Here is a 19,019-nt window from a genome sequence, read left to right on the forward strand (position 1 = left end):
AACCCCTAAGCTACCCACCGCCACACTACCATGGAAAGAAACCCTTCCCCTAAAATGTCAGCGTTTGTTCCAAATTCGATAAGTGCGTAAATTTAAAACGTCAAGAGAATATCAGGTGTTGAGTATCCTTGGAAACAGGTTCCATTTGAAGTAAAAGACAAAGCAACCTTAGGCGGTTGGAGTACAGTAAGTCAATGGGGGACACCGGGTGTTCGAGAAAAGGATAACCATGTTCATCCCCGCCGGTAGCAAACTGACATTGCTCTTATTGCGTATTTGTTCCCTCTATTTTTTCCTGCGTGAACCGGTCTAAACTTCCAACAAAATATTTAGAAAGCAGACAGCTGTGACTGCTTTAATAGGAAGGCTGATAGGAATGAGAAAGAAAACGCTTGATTTGTCAATTTCAGTTTATTTGTATGTTTTCATCATAACCAACAATACTTCGTATCGTGTGTTTTTTAGATTTAGGTGTCACATCTATATGACGACCGACCCTGTGGTGTCTTATAATCCATGTAAATGCTACAGAAAAGTATGAGCAATATTAAAACATGGACAAGTACATGCAACGCTGAAAATCACAAAATCATCCTTTCCTTCTTTTTAGCACGTGGATCTCTAACAGGATGACTGTCTAGGGCAAGTGGACGGCTGTTCTCTTCTTGAAGTATTTCTTCAGTGCCTAACACAAGAGGCATATGGTAATAGTGAAACCTCTTTAATCCGGACAACATAACTCCAACCTATAATACCAGTTAGCAAACGTCAGGACAAACGAAAAACAGTTATGGAGTTATGTCCCTTTGTGTGTACAGAGGCTATGGCATTTGTAAGCCGGATGGCGACTCGTACCCTTCTCGTGACCAGGGATGATCAGACTATTTCCAGTGAAAGATCACTCTGAATTCCCAGGCATGACTACGCCTAGAAGTTTCCAACGCAACACGAAAGTCTCTTTAAGAAGGTTTCTTGTGTCGTTAACAAATATCAAAAACATGATAATTTTATAATCCCGGAAACAATTATAATAATTAAAATAATCGCAAAGAAACTTCTTGACTCACTTTACTTTACTACACGTGAGATTTAAGTAGTTTGCCACGATCCTTGGCAATAACGTACCATGCTGGTACGTGTCTCCTTTTAGATCACGGACAGAGGCGAGTAGTTACGAATGGTACGAGTCTCCTTGTAGGTCACGGAAAGAGGCGAGTAGTTGCGAATGTGACTTCAGTATCGTTCCGAGAGCAGTTCTAGATTACCGAGGGTCCACTGTACCAAATACATGTAATACTCTTCTGTTATAACTCCATGTTAATAATTTTAAAATAATCAGCACCAGCAGCACCTTTATGTAACACACACAACAGACAGTTCAGACAGTTAGGTCCATCCAATGTGTTGATGCCATTTGGATACCGATATTAAAATAGCATCAATACGCACCAGTATAATAACTGTTCATTCATTCGAGTTAATTATAGTTAATTACACGATCACTATAATTTCAGTAAATGCAGTGATTTTATATTCACTTTGTGAAAAAAGTATGTATTGAAATCTGATATGAGATATTTACCAAGTGGAGACACGAAAGTCGTTCAAAAAAAAGAAAAAGAAAAAGAAAAAACACGTTCAAATGTATTAATGAAGTATACTATATAAACAAACAAAATATATTGCCTCTGACATATATGGGTGGTTATAAATGTATAATACTTTTTCGTTAGATGAAATGAGTATGCACATGTTGAGGAATACTTTTGTGACATTCGTCGTTTTGTCTTTGAGTTTGATGAATTGTTCATAAGTCTATCAGGACCACAACACAGAAATGTACTCGTAGTTTTTTTCGTTAGATGAAATGAGTTTTTTAAATGTCGTCCAATGCTTCTGTACATTCTTGAAAATATGATTCTGGCTCCTTGATCAGACTGGAGCCATGGTTGTCGTTGTTCATCTGGCATGCAAGACTTCAACAACACCCTTGACCTTGATAAAACCACTCCAGGAGTGTTCTACACAATGGACTTCCTGTAACTTGGAAGAAGCGGAAACTGCCTTCTGGGAAATCCGTATCCTAGAGTTGTTCATCTGTACAGAAATAACAGTAATGACAATGACATCTGATTGGCAAAACAAAATAGGCCTCCCACACAATCGGACTGGTGTGCCCTGATTGGCCGATGAGAGGCAAGGCGGTGTGTAAGCGTAATTACGGTCTCAATCTTTGACTTTATTTGACTGGTTGCGAGTTCATACCTGAAAAAGCAGTCCGCTAAGTATTTGTCTTGACTTATTTATAAATACGATTTCATTGCTATATATTTAATGAGACATAAACGTAACACATGGTGTGCAACACTGATCGAAACAGAGTAGATACTGGTTACTCGAATGTCTGCCTAGCGTTGTTCACTTTAATACCATCTTCAGGCACCTAAAACTAAGTTCTTAACAATGCAATAAAATACTTACTTAAAGTACTTAAAATTATATGACCTCATCATTTCCCGGGTGACAGGTTTGGGAGTCATGCAAAGAATGGAGTGAGTGAATATGTTTTTACGTCGCTTGTACCAATATTCCAGCATAATATTTCGCGTGACGACCCATCTTCCGGTAAACAATAGGCATGTATACATCTGTCAGTGTGGCAGTTGTCCTAGACTTTCTAGAGGCATAACGAATCCCCACAAGGGTACCAGCATTACGTACTGGCAACATAATTTGGTCGGCATATTCAGCTATTCGGAATATCACTGACAATACACCTGTATACACACACACACACACACACACACACACACACACACACACACACACACACACACACACACACACACACACACACACACACACACACACACACACACACACACACACACACACACACATCCAGGTGTCAATACACATTGTCAGTGACAATACACCTGGGTATACATATATACTAAGGTGTATTGTCAGTGATATTCCGAATAGACGGTAGCTGAATATGATCAAAATATGTTGCCAGTACGTAATGCTTGTACCCTTTATATATATGTAATGTCAGTGATGTATATATGTTCACTGAGTCTACAATACATACCTCCCACAGCCCTCGGAGACACCTGTGGCCTCTTTATTGAGAACTGGAAAAAGAATATTGATAGTAATATGTGATCTTTCCTCAACTAACATAACTTGATCAAAAAGATGAAGTCATTAATTTTAAAAATTGTAAAAATCTCACGATGTACACTGACAGTCTCAGTTTACACACAACGAGTCTTCCAAATTATTATAGAAAACCGTAATATTACACATACACGGTGTTGTTCAGGGCTAAGCAGAGATGAGTGTTCTGTACTTATGAATTATCGTTGTACAATCCCAGAAGATTCTCGTTATCCGAATACCGTAAAACTGCCAAGTAAACGGTCACTCCAACAATGCAGTCATTCGGGGAAGGTCAATTTCGTTTCAGAAAGCCGAATTTGAGGCCGATACGGGTCTTTGGACACTTGTAAGTACTGTTCAACAGTGGTCCATATCGTCACTTGTCAATAGTGTTCAGGGAGACTGACAGGCTGAACGGTCTTGAGCTCCGCCACGGGGTGTTTACTCAAACATTGAGGTACAACAATGCCGAACATTCTACTCAGGTTACTTGTAATGCATTTACATTAGGAATTGAGAAGTTAATACGATACGCCAATGCTGGAAAATCATCATATATGTAATCTCGAATGTTCGTCGAAACAAATTCCGTATGTGCACAAGGAGTGATTGAGTTTAGTTTTAGGCCGCACCCGGCAATATTCCAACTATGTCGCGGCGGTCTGTAAATAATTGCATTTGGACCAAGACAACCCAGTGATCAACAACATGAGCATCGATCTACAGGGATACAATGACATGTGTCAACCAAGTCAGCGAGTCTGACCACCCCATCCCGTTAGTCTCTTCTTAAGACAAGCATGGGTTGCGTAAGATCAATTCTAAACCGTATCTTCACGAGAAAACTGGCGTTGAAAATAAAATCACTACATCCGCCTGTACACGAAGATCCATCCATACACCAAAACAAGCTGAATAAGTACTTTTTACAGTGATAGAAGTACGTACACTCCTTTCGCTGTCGATGCTGTGGAAGCCTGATTGGAAGCCCTTCTCAGCTCTGCGCTGCTTCTCCATGGCGCTCTGGGCTTCCGCCGAATGCAGCCACGACCTGTTTTCTGACTGGTAAAAGTACGGATCGTAGGCATCTGGTTGGTAACCCTGGAAACAAGAGATGTAGGTCATAGCCATGAGTTAACTGGATTTATACTCAACCAAAGTATAACCGTGACACTTGTCACGTACATTTGTGTGCATGGCAAAAAATGCCTACAAGCATTACCTCTGCGGTCAGTAATTACGTTTTTCTATTTGATTTGCACGTTGAGGAAGGCCATAATATACAATGTCATGCATTTAATTCATTTACGGATATTCAGATGAAATACTTTTTCTTCTTGTCAATTATTACTGTATAGTTTGTTTTCTTAGACCAAAGATCCATCCACTTTACCAATATAACTGAAGGAAGATCTCTCTACCTTTTGAGACAACTCATTACATTGCATTCGGTATATATTTGATGAGTGATTTTAACTTCGTTTCACATTTCCGTTTGTGTTTATTCCTTTGTAGAGGGTAAATGATAGAAGACAGAAGTCCGACAATGGCATTACCTCGTTTCTATGCGCCATGTTGGTATAACCTGTTTTGAAGCGTGGGTTAATAAGGGATCGGCGCTGACTGAAGTCTTGTAGTGAAATATCATGTCCCCCCTCAGAATAACCGTCAAGTCTGGAAAGAAGACATAATTTGAGTACATCATATAAATATTATATGTCTGCATTGCTTGTTTCCTTCTTAACATAGGTTTATAAACTGATGCATTTCTTCTTCTTAAGCATATCATTTACAGTGTATCTTTACTGCATTAAAACATGAAAAACTGATAAAAACTCGAATTACTAGAACGTATCAATGATAGGAGATTACAACAGACAGTGACATGCATTCCTGGTTCGTTTCACCGAAAGTATTTTGAGGCTGACATCCTAAAAAGGGTTAAATGAGTTAATGTTATTGATTATCGGGAAAAGAGGAATCCGTACAATGACTGGTCTGTCTTGGGTCCTTTCCTTCTTCTGAGACAGCAGCAGATGACAGCGACAGAAAGGACGAGGATGATGCCCCCGCCAATGCTACAGGTTATGACCAGTATGTACATCCAGTTCATGACCTTAGTCTGACACGTGTCGCCACTGTAGTCGTACAAGTTGTCGCTCGAACACCTGGAGATTGACGGAGTTAGCCAGCGGTTAGTGTTGACCCAGAATCAATGATACCTAGCAGGGCTAGTGTGTACCTGTGTGTGTCTGTGTGTGTGTTTGTTTGTTTGTGCGTGTGTGTGTACATGCGTGTGTGAGTATGTGTATGGATGTGTGTGTGTGAGAGAGAGAGAGAGAGAGAGAAAGAGAGAGAGAGGGGAGTGTGTGTGTTTTGTGAGTAGGAATATAGTGGTACACATACTGTGTATGTTGAGGGTCGATATGCGTATAAGACTGAGGTAGTGAGTGAGTGTGGTTTTACCCCGCTTGTAGCAATATTCCAGCAATTTTACGGCGAGGGACACCAGAAATGGACCCACGCTGCGATTTGCGTATTTTCATCATTGGAATTATCACAGTTTTTATTGTCATTATTAGGAATAGGAGTTGTGGCAGTAGAAATATTGGTTGTAGAGCTAAAAGAAACATCAGTATCAATATTAGAAGAAGTAGTAGTAGTATAATAGTGGTAGTATAGTAGTAGTAGTAGTAGTAGTAGTAGTAGTAGCAGCAGTAGTAGTAGTAGTAGCTGCAGATAAAGATGTAGTTTGATCTCAGATGTAAATGATGTGTAACGCTGTGCCTTCAGGAACAATAAAAACAGCAAAGAAAACAGAAAAAATGAAAACATAAGTAAAACGAGAAGTAATGTGTTTGAGTTTACGAGCAAACGCTTTAACCCAACAGACCCTCTCACTAATGTACAGAATCTGGTGCTGATTTGGTTGAGTTCCACAGGGGATTCGATATCACACTCTCAGAGTCAAACACCTAATCTCAAGCACTAAAAGTCTGCCATCTAACCCACTCGGCCACCGCCATAAGACCCACTTAGCCTCCAAGTGAGATATATGACTTACAAATATAATAGTATGCAAATATCTACGTCCAAGTTATTGATGAAGCTAACATGTTATAATACGTTTACAAGACTGAAGGTGCTAGTTGTGATATTAATAGCAGTAGTAGTAAGATTAGTAGCAGTTGCAATGATAGTAATAGTGGTAGTAGTAGAAGCAATAGTAATAGTAGTGGTAGTAGCGTTGATCTTGGTAGTAGTGGTTGTGGTGGTGGTAGTGTGTGCCGTGTTGTTACTATTAGTACTAGTTGTTGGAGTAGTAGCAGTAGTGGTAGTAGTAGTAGTAGTAGTGTTTTTAGTAGTAGTAGTAGTAGTGTTTTTAGTAGTAGTAGTAGTAGTAGTAGTAGTGGCAGTGGTGGTGGTAGTAGTAGTAGTAGTAGGAGGAGGAGGAGGAGGAGGAGGAGCAGCAGCAGTAACAGCAGCAGCAGGAGCAACAGCAGCAGCAGTAGTAGTAGTAGTCAGTGGTATACGAGTATGTACTTCTACTCACTGGCATTGTGCTTGAATGGAGCTTTCATCTATACCAACAACACGACATTCTCCATGCTCTCCACAGTTCAGGAACTCACAACGGTGGTAACACAAATCACGCTCACAGATCTGATTGAATGAACATACACCACTTCCGGCCGCCTTGCAGGGGTCTTGCAGCCCTTCCGTAACTGTAACAGAGACGCAAATGTATAAACAACGACTCTCTGTCCAGGAAACATCGTGAGCGAATGAATGTTGCTCGCCGCCGCACTCACTAGTATTCCAGCTGTCTAGACGACTTATAAACAACCGAGATTTTTACGGTTAGACCGGCGACAGATCATCCGCATTACCCGAGCTCGACGACATGCAACCACTGTCTATCTATTGCCCATTTAATCAGCAAGCACTAGATATACATTGACCTTTTTGGAACCGAAGTCCATCACATCTAAGAACACATGGTAACAGTTATAAGGCTTCAAAGACCAGGTGTTGGCTTTTACTCCGCCAACAGTAATATTTAAGCTATATTCCAGGGGACACCAGATATTGACTTCACACATTGTACCCATTTTGGGCTTCAAATTCAGGTCTTCGGTGTGACGAGCGAACGCTTAAACCGGGGTACCCACCCGTCCACTAATAGCAGATTAATACTTAGACGTTTCGACAATGCATGGGGAAATCTATTTATTGATTCCTTTTGTCTCAAAAATGAAGTTTATACGATATAGGTTCACCAGCTGGACGGAGCAGTTGAGTCTAGTGCACATACGAATGACACATTGTCATCATTGTCATCATTGTCAGCATTGTCAGCATTGTCATCATTGTCAGCATTCGTTTAGGAAATTTAATTGACAAAAACCTCCTTAGCTCTAGATCTGACGAAAAGCTTCTTCGTCCTTTACATAACTGCTCGGATTTCCTTGATGCAAAGACGGATGTAGGTCCTACACTTTCATCATATTTTTAACTAACGATCATACCAACAACTTAATAAGCAAAATCCTAGGTTCGAACCCACAATCATCAGTTTGGACCAACGGCATACTCTCGGATTGTCTCGGATCAAAGCTGCGCATTACAACAATGTACAGATGCCAATCATTCCGTCAGTAATGCATATGAGCTCGTGTATTAGTATCAGTGTCGCATTTAGTAACATTCCAGCAGTATCACGGCGGAGACACCAGGAATGGACTTCACGCATTGTCGGGAATCGAACCCGGATCTTGGGCGTGACGATCGACCGCTTTGTCCACTGAGCTACCCCGCCGCCCCAGAGTGATGCATGTTTCGTACTGAGGCGTAAGGTGTGGAATTGCTACTTACAATCAGCTACAAGACTGTCAAACTTTGGATCTTCTTCCCATTTGAAACCTTTTACATTTTTGGAGACATTGGTCATGGCATCCTTCAACCGTTCTCCCAGGTGTCTGGCTGCCGTCGGATTTGTCGTATGAACATCCGAGGCGTTAAATTCCATCTTACAGTACAAAACTGTTGATCTGTAATACAGATGTACAGTAATGACCTAATGTGTTAGGTCGGATGTAATAAAGTGATATGTATGAACGAGTAATCCTGATAAATAGGTATCACGTTGAGAGAAACAAATAATTCCTTTTAAAACCGAAAAGGAGAGATGGTAAATTCCCGAACCTGAGGAAATCAAGACTTGTTTCATGAAGGACTTTTGCGGTACGGGGACTGTGATACAGACTAAACCAGGCCTAAATTTGTTAATGATCGCAAAGATCATGATATATGGGTTTTGTAGTAGAGTGTCTTACAGATGCACATGGTTGTCAATGAAATGGCTGAGGTTATATATAAATGTATCCAATATTGCCTTTGATAACCAGTGTGGGCCCCGTTTCACAAAAGTCTCGTAAGCCTGGGATCTCGTAACATTTCTCGTAGCATTTGCACCTCCTATGTTACTGTATACTAGGTACAATTGTTACGAGAAAAGTTACGATCTAAACCAGTGTACACAAATCTTTTTGTCAGTGTTCATCACTTTCCATGATAGAATCTAGCCACTTTAGCCCCTCAAGGTAACCACATAGATAATAAACTATGGTTGATATTTCTAATACAACTGGTACAACTGTTTAATGTTTATTGGAAATAACTACGTGTTATCGACTGTATTGATATCACTGTTGTGACCCACAGACTGTAGAACAATTAATCGTATACTTACGGAGTGTCTCTCTTTCGTCTACGGGTATTTCTGAAGAAACAAACGGATTGAAATAACACAAAATAAAATCAGCGCATAGAGAGTTATGCGGGGAGCAACGTCATGTGTTTTAACGCGGAAACATCTATGCGTGTAATCATGGAAACATCTATGCGTAACCTAAATAATAATTACGTTCAAGTCATCTGTTTTCGGTTAAACTTGAAAACCTATCACTCTCTGGTTTAAACACCTTAAACGTTTAGTCATACATAAACTTAAACATGGTGAGGTCATTTACAGTGGAAGCTGTCTAACCCGGCACTCATTGGGACTGATGCTAATCCGGTTTAGACAAAGTGCTGGATTATAGAGCTGATGGTAAATCTACGAGCCATACATGGGGGCTGAGATTTCATGCAGGTGTTGACAACTTGTCTGATTGGAAGATGCCGGTTTGTACAGCTTCCAAGGTAAATGCAGGTGTGTGCTTGATGGGAAATTCAAACGACATGTCAGAGCATGCAGTGATTCAATATCCGTTGAGTTTAAGTGAAAAGAAGCATTGTCAAAAACACCTAAAAACAAGGGTGCTGAAGCACGCTAGTAACATGTTTCATTCCAACGCCCAAATACAACAGCCTGGAAGACTGACTTCCGAAGCGTAAATTTAAACGGTACATCTCACTGACCAATTATAGTAAGTTATATATATGTTAATATGTAGTCTTTTAGCGGTATTTAGAAGTTGTATATATGACCTTTTATGAATAAATCTTCTTTTCTTAAATTGTTTGAAACGCAACGTTTCGGGTCACTTCAGACCCCTTCATCAGATGAACTGACAGTTGATGCTATGAACTATAGCTATTACTGAGGAAGTGAAATCCCAAATATGACACATGCATTTGACCACTTCCTAAATGGCATCGTGTAGTCATAACTATAGCATTGTGTCACAAAGAAAAATTGAAGCTTTATCCATAAAAGATCTTGATCTTAATATTTTGTTTGTAACTGATGTCACGTACAATCGGCATTCGTTAATGTCGCATTGAAGCTAAAATTATGATCACTGAAGAAAGAGCGTCAGAATTATAAGCGTATAATTTTAGCAATATTCCGAAAGATCACGACTGGGGACACCAGAGATGGGCTTCACACATCGTATCCGAGTATGAAATCGAACCCAGGTCTTCGGCGTGACGAAAGAAAGCTTTAAGTACTAGGCTACCCCGCCGCCCTACTAATGAAAGGACACATGAGGATACATACTCAGGTTCCGTGAGAAATGACACCTTGAAAAAACCTTCCAAAGTGCCAAACGCTTTCTCGAACTGAAACAAAACAGAAAGAACTAATACATTCTGACACAGCCATCGGTATTTGCACAACATACGTAAACATGTTCATGTCCATTTTTCGTTGTTTTTTTCCGCATGACGCTTGTATTTCCTCAAATTCTACATTGTAGTAAGGTTAGGCTCATAAGAGGTTCATTATTATTATTTGTATGAAGCTTTTATGACCAGTTTCTTAGCTTGTTGTTTACTGCGCACTCAGCAATATTCCAGCAATATTCCAGCAATATGTCTGTAAATAATCGAGCCTGGACGAGATAATTCAGTGATTAACATCATGACCAACGCAATTGAGACACCGTAGGATTTATGAAAAGACCAACAGTACGTCTAGCTTTATCTACTGAGTTGAGAACTTAAACGGGTTATCTGACAGTAATAATTAAACGCGATGCGTGAGCTTCGTGAATGCATTGTTATACACATCGAAAAGCTTTTGCCTAACAGTTCTACACTCGCTAAGATGATGGTGCAGGCCTCGAAGGGGAAAACTGCATTCCTGTAGGAAACATACTGACTTAAAGTGCGATTCCTTTGTGTGTACGTAGTCTATATGATTTTTTGTTGAAATAAGTACTTACCTCCGTTGATAATGCTCCAATCAGCTTTAGAGCTTGGTGGGAATCTGCTTCCACGGTAATTATGAAACGAAGTTCATACTTGGCGCCATCTAAAACAGTAAAAATACAGAAAACTTGTATGGTGACATAAGCTCAAATAAATGTATGTATATATTTTTGTGCGTGTGTGTGTGTGTGTGTGTGTTATTTCACATTCACTCTCACATACGATAACGTCTTACCCAGGGAAGGCTTCTTGACGGGATAGGCCGTTGTTGCAGGAGGAGCTTGTGTTGTTGGCGGTAGGGTTGACGTAGAATAGGGACTACTGCTCTCCATAGTGCCCGACACTGTACTGTCTGTGGAATGAGTGGATGAAGTAACGCCTGTCGAATCTATGGGTGCTGAGCTGTCTGTGGAGCTTGTAGGTGCTGAGCTATCTGTCGAACCTGTGTGTGATGAGCTGTCTGTCGAACCCGTGGCAGTTGAGGTGTCTGTCGCACCCAAAGATGACGAGCTGCCTGTAGGGCTCGTGGCTGTCGAACCTGTAGATGAAGAGCTGTCTGTCGAACCTGTAGCTGCTGAGCTGACTGTCGCATCTAGAGATGGTGAGCTTTCTGTAGAACCGGTGGCAGTTGAGCTGGCTGTCGCACCCGTGGCTGTGGTTGCCGATGATGAGCTGTCTGTCGAACCCACAGATGATGAACTGTCTGTCGAGCTCGTCACTGCTGAGTTGCCTGTGGATGATGTTGGGGCTGAGCTGGCTGTCGTACCCTGAGATGATGAGCTGGCTGTCGCACCCACAGATGATGTGCTGTCTGTCGATCCCGAAGATGATGAACTGTCTGTCGAGCTCGTCACTGCTGAGTTGCCTGTGGATGGTGTTGGGGCCGAGCTGGCTGTCGTACCCTGAGATGATGAGCTGGCTGTCGCACCCACAGATGATGTGCTGTCTGTCGATCCCGAAGATGATGAACTGTCTGTCGAGCTCGTCACTGCTGAGTTGCCTGTGGATGATGTTGGGGCTGAGCTGGCTGTCACACCCACAGATGATGAGCTGTCTGTCGCACCCACAGATGATGTGCTGTCTGTCGATCCCGAAGATGATGAACTGTCTGTCGAGCTCGTCACTGCTGAGTTGCTTGTGGATGATGTTGGGGCCGAGCTGGCTGTCGTACCCTGAGATGATGAGCTGGCTGTCGCACCCACAGATGATGTGCTGTCTGTCGATCCCGAAGATGATGAACTGTCTGTCGAGCTCGTCACTGCTGAGTTGCCTGTGGATGATGTTGGGGCTGAGCTGGCTGTCGTACCCTGAGATGATGAGCTGGCTGTCACACCCACAGATGATGTGCTGTCTGTCGATCCCGAAGATGATGAACTGTCTGTCGTGCTCGTCACTGCTGAGTTGCCCGTGGATGATGTTGGGGCTGAGCTGGCTGTCACACCCACAGATGATGTGCTGTCTGTCGATCCCGAAGATGATGAACTGTCTGTCGAGCTCGTCACTGCTGAGTTGCCTGTGGATGATGTTGGGGCTGAGCTGGCTGTCGTACCCTGAGATGATGAGCTGGCCGTCACACCCACAGATGAAGAGCTGTCTGTCGAACCCGTGGGTGTTGAACTGTCTGTGGAGTCTTTGGATGGTGAGCTATCTGTTGATCCCGAAGATGATGAACTGTCTGTCGAGCTCGTCACTGCTGAGTTGCCTGTGGATGGTGTTGGGGCCGAGCTGGCTGTCGTACCCTGAGATGATGAGCTGGCTGTCGCACCCACAGATGATGTGCTGTCTGTCGATCCCGAAGATGATGAACTGTCTGTCGAGCTCGTCACTGCTGAGTTGCCTGTGGATGATGTTGGGGCCGAGCTGGCTGTCGTACCCTGAGATGATGAGCTGGCTGTCGCACCCACAGATGATGTGCTGTCTGTCGATCCCGAAGATGATGAACTGTCTGTCGAGCTCGTCACTGCTGAGTTGCCTGTGGATGATGTTGGGGCTGAGCTGGCTGTCACACCCACAGATGATGTGCTGTCTGTCGCACCCACAGATGATGTGCTGTCTGTCGATCCCGAAGATGATGAACTGTCTGTCGTGCTCGTCACTGCTGAGTTGCTTGTGGATGATGTTGGGGCCGAGCTGGCTGTCGTACCCTGAGATGATGAGCTGGCTGTCACATCCACGGATGATGTGCTGTCTGTCGAACCCGAAGATGATGAACTGTCCGTCGATGTTGGTGTTGAACTTTCTGTGAAAATTAAGATTTGTTTCATTTTGCTAAAAGAAACTTTCCTCGTTATTTGGATCTATAAGTTGTTTAGTTAATGACAGAAATGGTAAAGATATGCAAATAATCATGGTATTGAAAATAATGAATTAAAATAAATTTGCCGTGCGTTTTAGCTTTTGAGAATCTAAAACAGATAAAACAGATAATGAAAAATCTCTTTTTAATGCAGAGGTCAATGTCACAAGTAACGCGGCCCTTAGTTTCGTCTTACCACTTGAAGAGTTGATGCATGTGGATATCACCAGTATAAATATCACAAACGCGTAGGTTCCCATCTTGATATCTGAAATGTGGAAGAAAGAAAATCAAATCTTAATGAAAACGAGACTGATGTTGAAACAGTAAACATATTACCACACCACAGCTAGTATTATATTCAGCAAGGTAAAACCTGCTGACAACTCTTCGGGTACATTTTATAAACCATAAGAAAATGACCAATCGATCATCACTTAATGCCACCGTGTGTGTGGGCGTGATCTGAGGACAGGGAGCCGCTATAACGTATTTCAGATAATCTCACTGTGAATCATGCCAACATTAATCCATGCCACAAGAAAATGCACTCAAAACACTGCCAGAGGGAGTCATTCAAGCACAATATCTCCACTAAACACTTCCAGAAGAGGTCATTCAAGCACAATATCTCCACTAAACACTTCCAGAAGGAGTCATTCAAGCACAATATCTCCACTAAACACTGCCAGAAGGAGTCATTCAAGCACAATATCTCCACTAAACACTTCCAGAAGAGGTCATTCAAGCACAATATCTCCACTAAACACTTCCAGAAGAGGTCATTCAAGCACAATATCTCCACTAAACACTTCCAGAAGGAGTCATTCAAGCACAATATCTCCACTAAACACTGCCAGAAGGAGTCACTCAAGCACAATATCTCCACTAAACACTTCCAGAAGAGGTCATTCAAGCACAATATCTCCACTAAACACTTCCAGAAGGAGTCATTCAAGCACAATATCTCCACTAAACACTTCCAGAAGAGGTCATTCAAGCACAATATCTCCACTAAACACTGCCAGAAGGAGTCATTCAAGCACAATATCTCCACTAAACACTTCCAGAAGAGGTCATTCAAGCACAATATCTCCACTAAACACTTCCAGAAGAGGTCATTCAAGCACAATATCTCCACTAAACACTTCCAGAAGGAGTCATTCAAGCACAATATCTTCACTAAATTAAACACTGCCAGAAGGAGTCATTCAAGCACAATATCTCCACTAAACACTTCCAGAAGAGGTCATTCAAGCACAATATCTCCACTAAACACTTCCAGAAGGAGTCATTCAAGCACAATATCTCCACTAAACACTTCCAGAAGAGGTCATTCAAGCACAATATCTCCACTAAACACTTCCAGAAGGAGTCATTCAAGCACAATATCTCCACTAAACACTGCCAGAAGGAGTCATTCAAGCACAATATCTCCACTAAACACTTCCAGAAGAGGTCATTCAAGCACAATATCTTCATGAAACCAGTAATTCATCAAGACCATCGCAAGTACAGGTGTGAAAGGGTCACTTGTGTGACCTCTTGCGTAGCATCGCCAGAACAAGGGTGGAAGGGTAACTTTTGTGTTCTGTTGAAGAACATCACAAGCACCAAGACAATAGAGTAAATAATGTGATGGACAGGGATGAATAAATAAAGTAATGGACTTTATTCGGGGACTTACCTTGTAAATGTGTGACGTCGGTTTGATTTTAGACAGACGTATTCGTATTTCCTACTGAAGTAACAATCAGGGAAAATGTCTCTACAGGAGTTTCAAACGCAACAGCAACAGCATATTCAGCAACAGCTCGTCACATAACACGCATGTGTGCATGAAATCATGCTGTCCTTATGATCAACATGAACCACTTGGCAACGCCTTTTGGTAAACATGGATCAAGTACCGCCTGGCACAGAAATAAAAACGTCTCGTAAGTGTATTTTACCTTTCAGTGATTGATTAGTATGTTACTTATGAAATGAGATAACGTTTTCACAGACGTGATAGATATTGAACAGACGGTTTACAGGAATATTTTCAAGATATTGTTACAAATTTGTATGTTCAGGCTATAGGACACTACACTACACACGCACGCGCACACACACACACACACACGCACACACACACACACGCACACACACACGAGCGCGTACGCACACAAAATTCATACATATATCAATACTGAACAGAAATGAAGACCTCTATCGAATGCTTTATTGTATTTTAGGAGTTAGTTAAGTATTTTACAAGCCTTCATGTTTTAGTTACCTCTGCGTCTTTGGGAAACCATAAATCACAGAACCATCAAACGTAAGTGCAGAACAACTATCCCGAGGGCTGTGAAATATAATTCACCCGAACATTTACAATTCTCTTTCCGTGATTTATGGAGTAATAGAGCAACAGGGCAACGAATTAATTTTCTACTTGGGATTGAGTGAGGGTTGGGTGGTCGATGGTGTTTTTGGAAAAGAAATATTAACAGCTTGTTTAACTGAATATGTTTTAGTTTTAATGATATTGTTTCTGTATAAAGAGGAGCGGATGTCAGTGAGAGAATGACTGAGTTTAGCTTTACGCCACTTTTAGAAATATTTCAGCAATATCACGGCTGGAGACACGAGAATTGGACATCACAGCATGTCCTGATGTGGACAATCGGGCCCGGATCTTCGTGTGACGAGTGAACGCCTTAACCACTAGGCAACCCAACCGCCCATCACTAGGCAACCCCACCGTCCACCACTAGGCAACCCCACCGTCCACCACTAGGCAACCCCACCGCCCTAAAAGGACAGGAAGGTTTAGAATAACCAATCGAGAAAGGAGATAATCACCAAGCTTTCCTAGTCGTGCATTCATCACTGAATAACGAAATGAGTCTCGCTATCTTCAGCTGATGTTACCTGGAGTTAACTTGACTTCCCTTCTTAACAACCGATCTGTGCTGCATTCATCAACCTCGCAAAAGCTTTCATACCTCAGTACCGAGGTTAATTCCATCCATTTACTCCAAGCATCCAGACAGGCATCATGCAGTGTACTAAAGCGGGGCTGTGTACTTGGTCCTACCGTTTTTAGAATATTTGCATTTGATCCTTTCCACCATTGAATGGTTCAGTCTTATTAGCCTTTAGTCAAAATCTGTACGTGTACGTAAAGCCCTTTTCATAGTCATTCTTTGCACAAACATTTCGGCTGTGGCATCCCATTCAACAAAAACAAAGAAAGACATAAACCACGACATCGAACACAACAATTCCAAGCAGGGTTACTCACACACTACACGACTATTAAACCGGAAATGGTAGTCACAGTTGTCCTCAGCTGAAGAAATTGAACCCTTTGTTCATCGTCCGGACACTTTATCCACTGGACTACCCTTAAAGCTTTAGTTACAGTGCCGTCGACATGCCCTCCTTAAGGTCTTCACTCATAATTTCATGAGTGAACAGTCTTTCCAGTCACACAAGGAAGAGACAAGCGTATTGTACTGAGATTATCCTAAGCTCGGTGAATTTAATCCCAAACCAACACCTAAGTTCAACTAGGCTTTAATGTCAATACAAAACAATGTGAACAGAACTAAATACAGACTTGTGTAGTGAGTCACGGTCACGCTGTCCTCGAAGACACTTCGAGATGGGTCACGATGTTAGCTCATCATTATTTACTGACAGAGGATGCGATAAGGATCTTACGTCAGTATTACGTCATCGGTTTACCGACAATTACGTGGACGTGGCATAGTATTTTTTGTAAATAAAATTTAGCATTTTTGTAAGCACAACCACATGGAATCATAATTACTGTAAATGATTTTCACAGTTATACTTTAATCTTAAATATGAATCAATTTCGTTTGGGGATTGTTCTAACAATAATATTCCAACGAGGGGTATATTTGTTTGATTCAAAATAACAGGAAACTGTTTTAATTGTAAGTATTTAAAGGGCGTATTTGTGTATGAGAAACGTTGAAAGCTTTGGTTTTATTGACAGTGTAAGTACTGAGTTTTAGATATTGAGATAATGAACATATCAAATGTGTGTGACGGCGCCAGTGAGTGTTTGCGTTCATCCAAATCTCTGTATCATAATAATTTTTACAGAGAATATTATGGCTAGTGTTTACTGACTGAATATTATTTTACACACTATGAGCATTTTTCATGCTATCCAGTGCACACTCATCGGGATCAAATAATGAGGTACATGTAGTTAATTGACGACTTTTCGGGTCGTCGTATGGCAGACAGCCAACCAAACCCCCTTCTACACTACCGTAAACGTAGGTAACTCGGGACAGACCTTATCTAGAGATCACGGGGTGCGTTTGCCACGTAATTCGTTTCATAATAGTTTGACAAGGCAATTTCGTGTCACTGAGAAATTTGTTTATTAGGTGAGAATATAGACTCATGTCAATGAAACATCTTAATGCGTGGGACCCGTGAAGATCCAGGCTAGAATTGATCTCTAGTGCCCAATGCTTGTCTTAAGAGGGGACTAACGGGATCGGGTGTTCAGGCTCGCTGACTTGGTTCACACGTCATCGGTTACCAGTTGCGTAGATTGATGCTCATGCTGTTGATCACTGGATTGTCTGGTCCAGATTAACAGACCGCCACCATATAGTTGGAGTATTACTAACTCACTCATTCAATCTTATTGCGTGTCCTCTGACAGGTCAAAGTGGTCAGTTTATATACAGAAGCCTAATCAGCTTACCACACTCACTGTAATGGCAAGGCGTGGCAACATTCCAGGGCATAATGCCATCTCTATAACAACCAAACGCGGTGCAGATAACAGCTCTGTGCATGACATGTCTATCAATGGTGTAGACCGCGAAGATAAGAAGAAACTCGCCACGTATATTCACTACGCTGTGGGGTTAGTACTTATAGCAAGTAGTCGGGCATTAAACATCTCTTGACATGTGATTGATTGGACTGTAGATAAGATCGATAGATTAAAAAACTTCAACGTTTATTGTTTGAGAAGTTAATATATCAACCAAAAGATCGTTATTTCCAAATATTGAAATAGGAATATATATCTTAAGTTATATAACAGATGCTGTAGAACAGTAAAGAATTCGAGACACAGACTGTAGGTGTAGGGTGAAAGAGGGGAGGAAGGAACGAACGGAAGGACGAAAGGACGAACGAACGAACAAACCGATCAACGGGTCAACCAACCAGCCAAACGAACAAACAACCACACAACAATTAATAATTAGTGAAGGGAGGATGGAATAAGTAAATGAATCAATCAATAAGGGAGGCTTACGACTCTGTTAGCAATAACAAAACTTTGTACACAATGTTCCTGTTTCCTATCAAAATCCAACGTTGTAAGTATAAAATACCAAACAATAATCAGTCTGGTTCTCATCAGTTTTTGTGAAAACTGTGAATCGATCATCGAAAATGAAGTGATGACTCCAGGTGTTTTCGAAGAGGATGAACGAGGCTTGATCTATCAGCCACATCTGTATTGCATAATTTGCTAAGTGAACAAATGATAAGTGACGGCTGTTTGATCACAAAAGTACACAATTGTCGTTATCGCGTGGACACAGAGAGCGATCCACGCACATTCTTAAGCAATGAACGTTATCAACTATGTTTTCTTAACAGCATTTTGGCTTAATATTCATAGTTATTTAAAGTATAAGAGACCAAACAGAAACAGTTCGTTATATCCGGCAGTTCGTTATATCTGTCAGCTAGATATAAGCGTGTCCACTGTAAACGAAGTTAACGGTACATATATAATTATAACCTTATTGGTTATAACCTTAAGAAACTGCCCCAAATTCCAACCAGACAACTGGTCTGGTAACTGCCAATAGTTACCAGAACGGTTGGAAAGTTGCCAGTC

At 41.5% G+C, this 19,019-nt stretch overlaps 3 protein-coding genes across 3 annotated transcripts in view; 1 reads left to right on the top strand and 2 right to left on the bottom strand.

Annotated features, from left to right (window-relative positions):
• Positions 1–19,019, bottom strand: part of LOC137299020 (frizzled-2-like) — a 440,584-nt gene that overhangs the window by 9,482 nt on the left and 412,083 nt on the right. The gene's annotated exons all lie outside the window — the stretch shown is intronic.
• Positions 396–13,088, bottom strand: LOC137298596 (pneumococcal serine-rich repeat protein-like). The gene is made up of 11 exons (XM_067830892.1): positions 11,060–13,088; positions 10,839–10,927; positions 10,172–10,233; positions 8,918–8,947; positions 8,041–8,216; positions 6,719–6,890; positions 5,154–5,333; positions 4,722–4,839; positions 4,114–4,266; positions 3,095–3,137; positions 396–2,097 (listed from the first exon to the last, which is right to left on the bottom strand). Exons 1-11 carry the CDS (start codon positions 13,086–13,088, stop codon positions 2,084–2,086), a joined length of 3,066 nt encoding a protein of 1,021 aa, XP_067686993.1. The 3' UTR covers positions 396–2,083.
• LOC137298597 (zinc finger protein 616-like) lies at positions 13,666–14,750 on the top strand. The gene is made up of 2 exons (XM_067830893.1): positions 13,666–14,326; positions 14,674–14,750. Exons 1-2 carry the CDS (start codon positions 13,666–13,668, stop codon positions 14,748–14,750), a joined length of 738 nt encoding a protein of 245 aa, XP_067686994.1.

This window comes from Haliotis asinina, chromosome 10, assembly GCF_037392515.1.
Source record: "Haliotis asinina isolate JCU_RB_2024 chromosome 10, JCU_Hal_asi_v2, whole genome shotgun sequence".
Classification (NCBI taxonomy): Eukaryota; Metazoa; Mollusca; class Gastropoda; order Lepetellida; family Haliotidae; genus Haliotis; species Haliotis asinina.

Excerpts from the sequence above, each read along its gene's own strand:
- LOC137298596 (XM_067830892.1), bottom strand. The coding sequence starts at position 13,088 with ATGAAACAAATCTTAATTTTCACAGAAAGTTCAACACCAACATCGACG. Across the intron at positions 8,948-10,171 it reads TCATTTCTCACGGAACCTGA|AAATACCCGTAGACGAAAGA; the intron begins GTATGTATCCTC and ends TTGTTTCTTCAG. Across the intron at positions 4,840-5,153 it reads CCCAAGACAGACCAGTCATT|ACTTGACGGTTATTCTGAGG; the intron begins GTACGGATTCCT and ends TCTTCTTTCCAG.
- LOC137298597 (XM_067830893.1), top strand. The coding sequence starts at position 13,666 with ATGCACTCAAAACACTGCCAGAGGGAGTCATTCAAGCACAATATCTCC. Across the intron at positions 14,327-14,673 it reads ATTAAACACTGCCAGAAGGA|CATCGCCAGAACAAGGGTGG; the intron begins GTCATTCAAGCA and ends CCTCTTGCGTAG.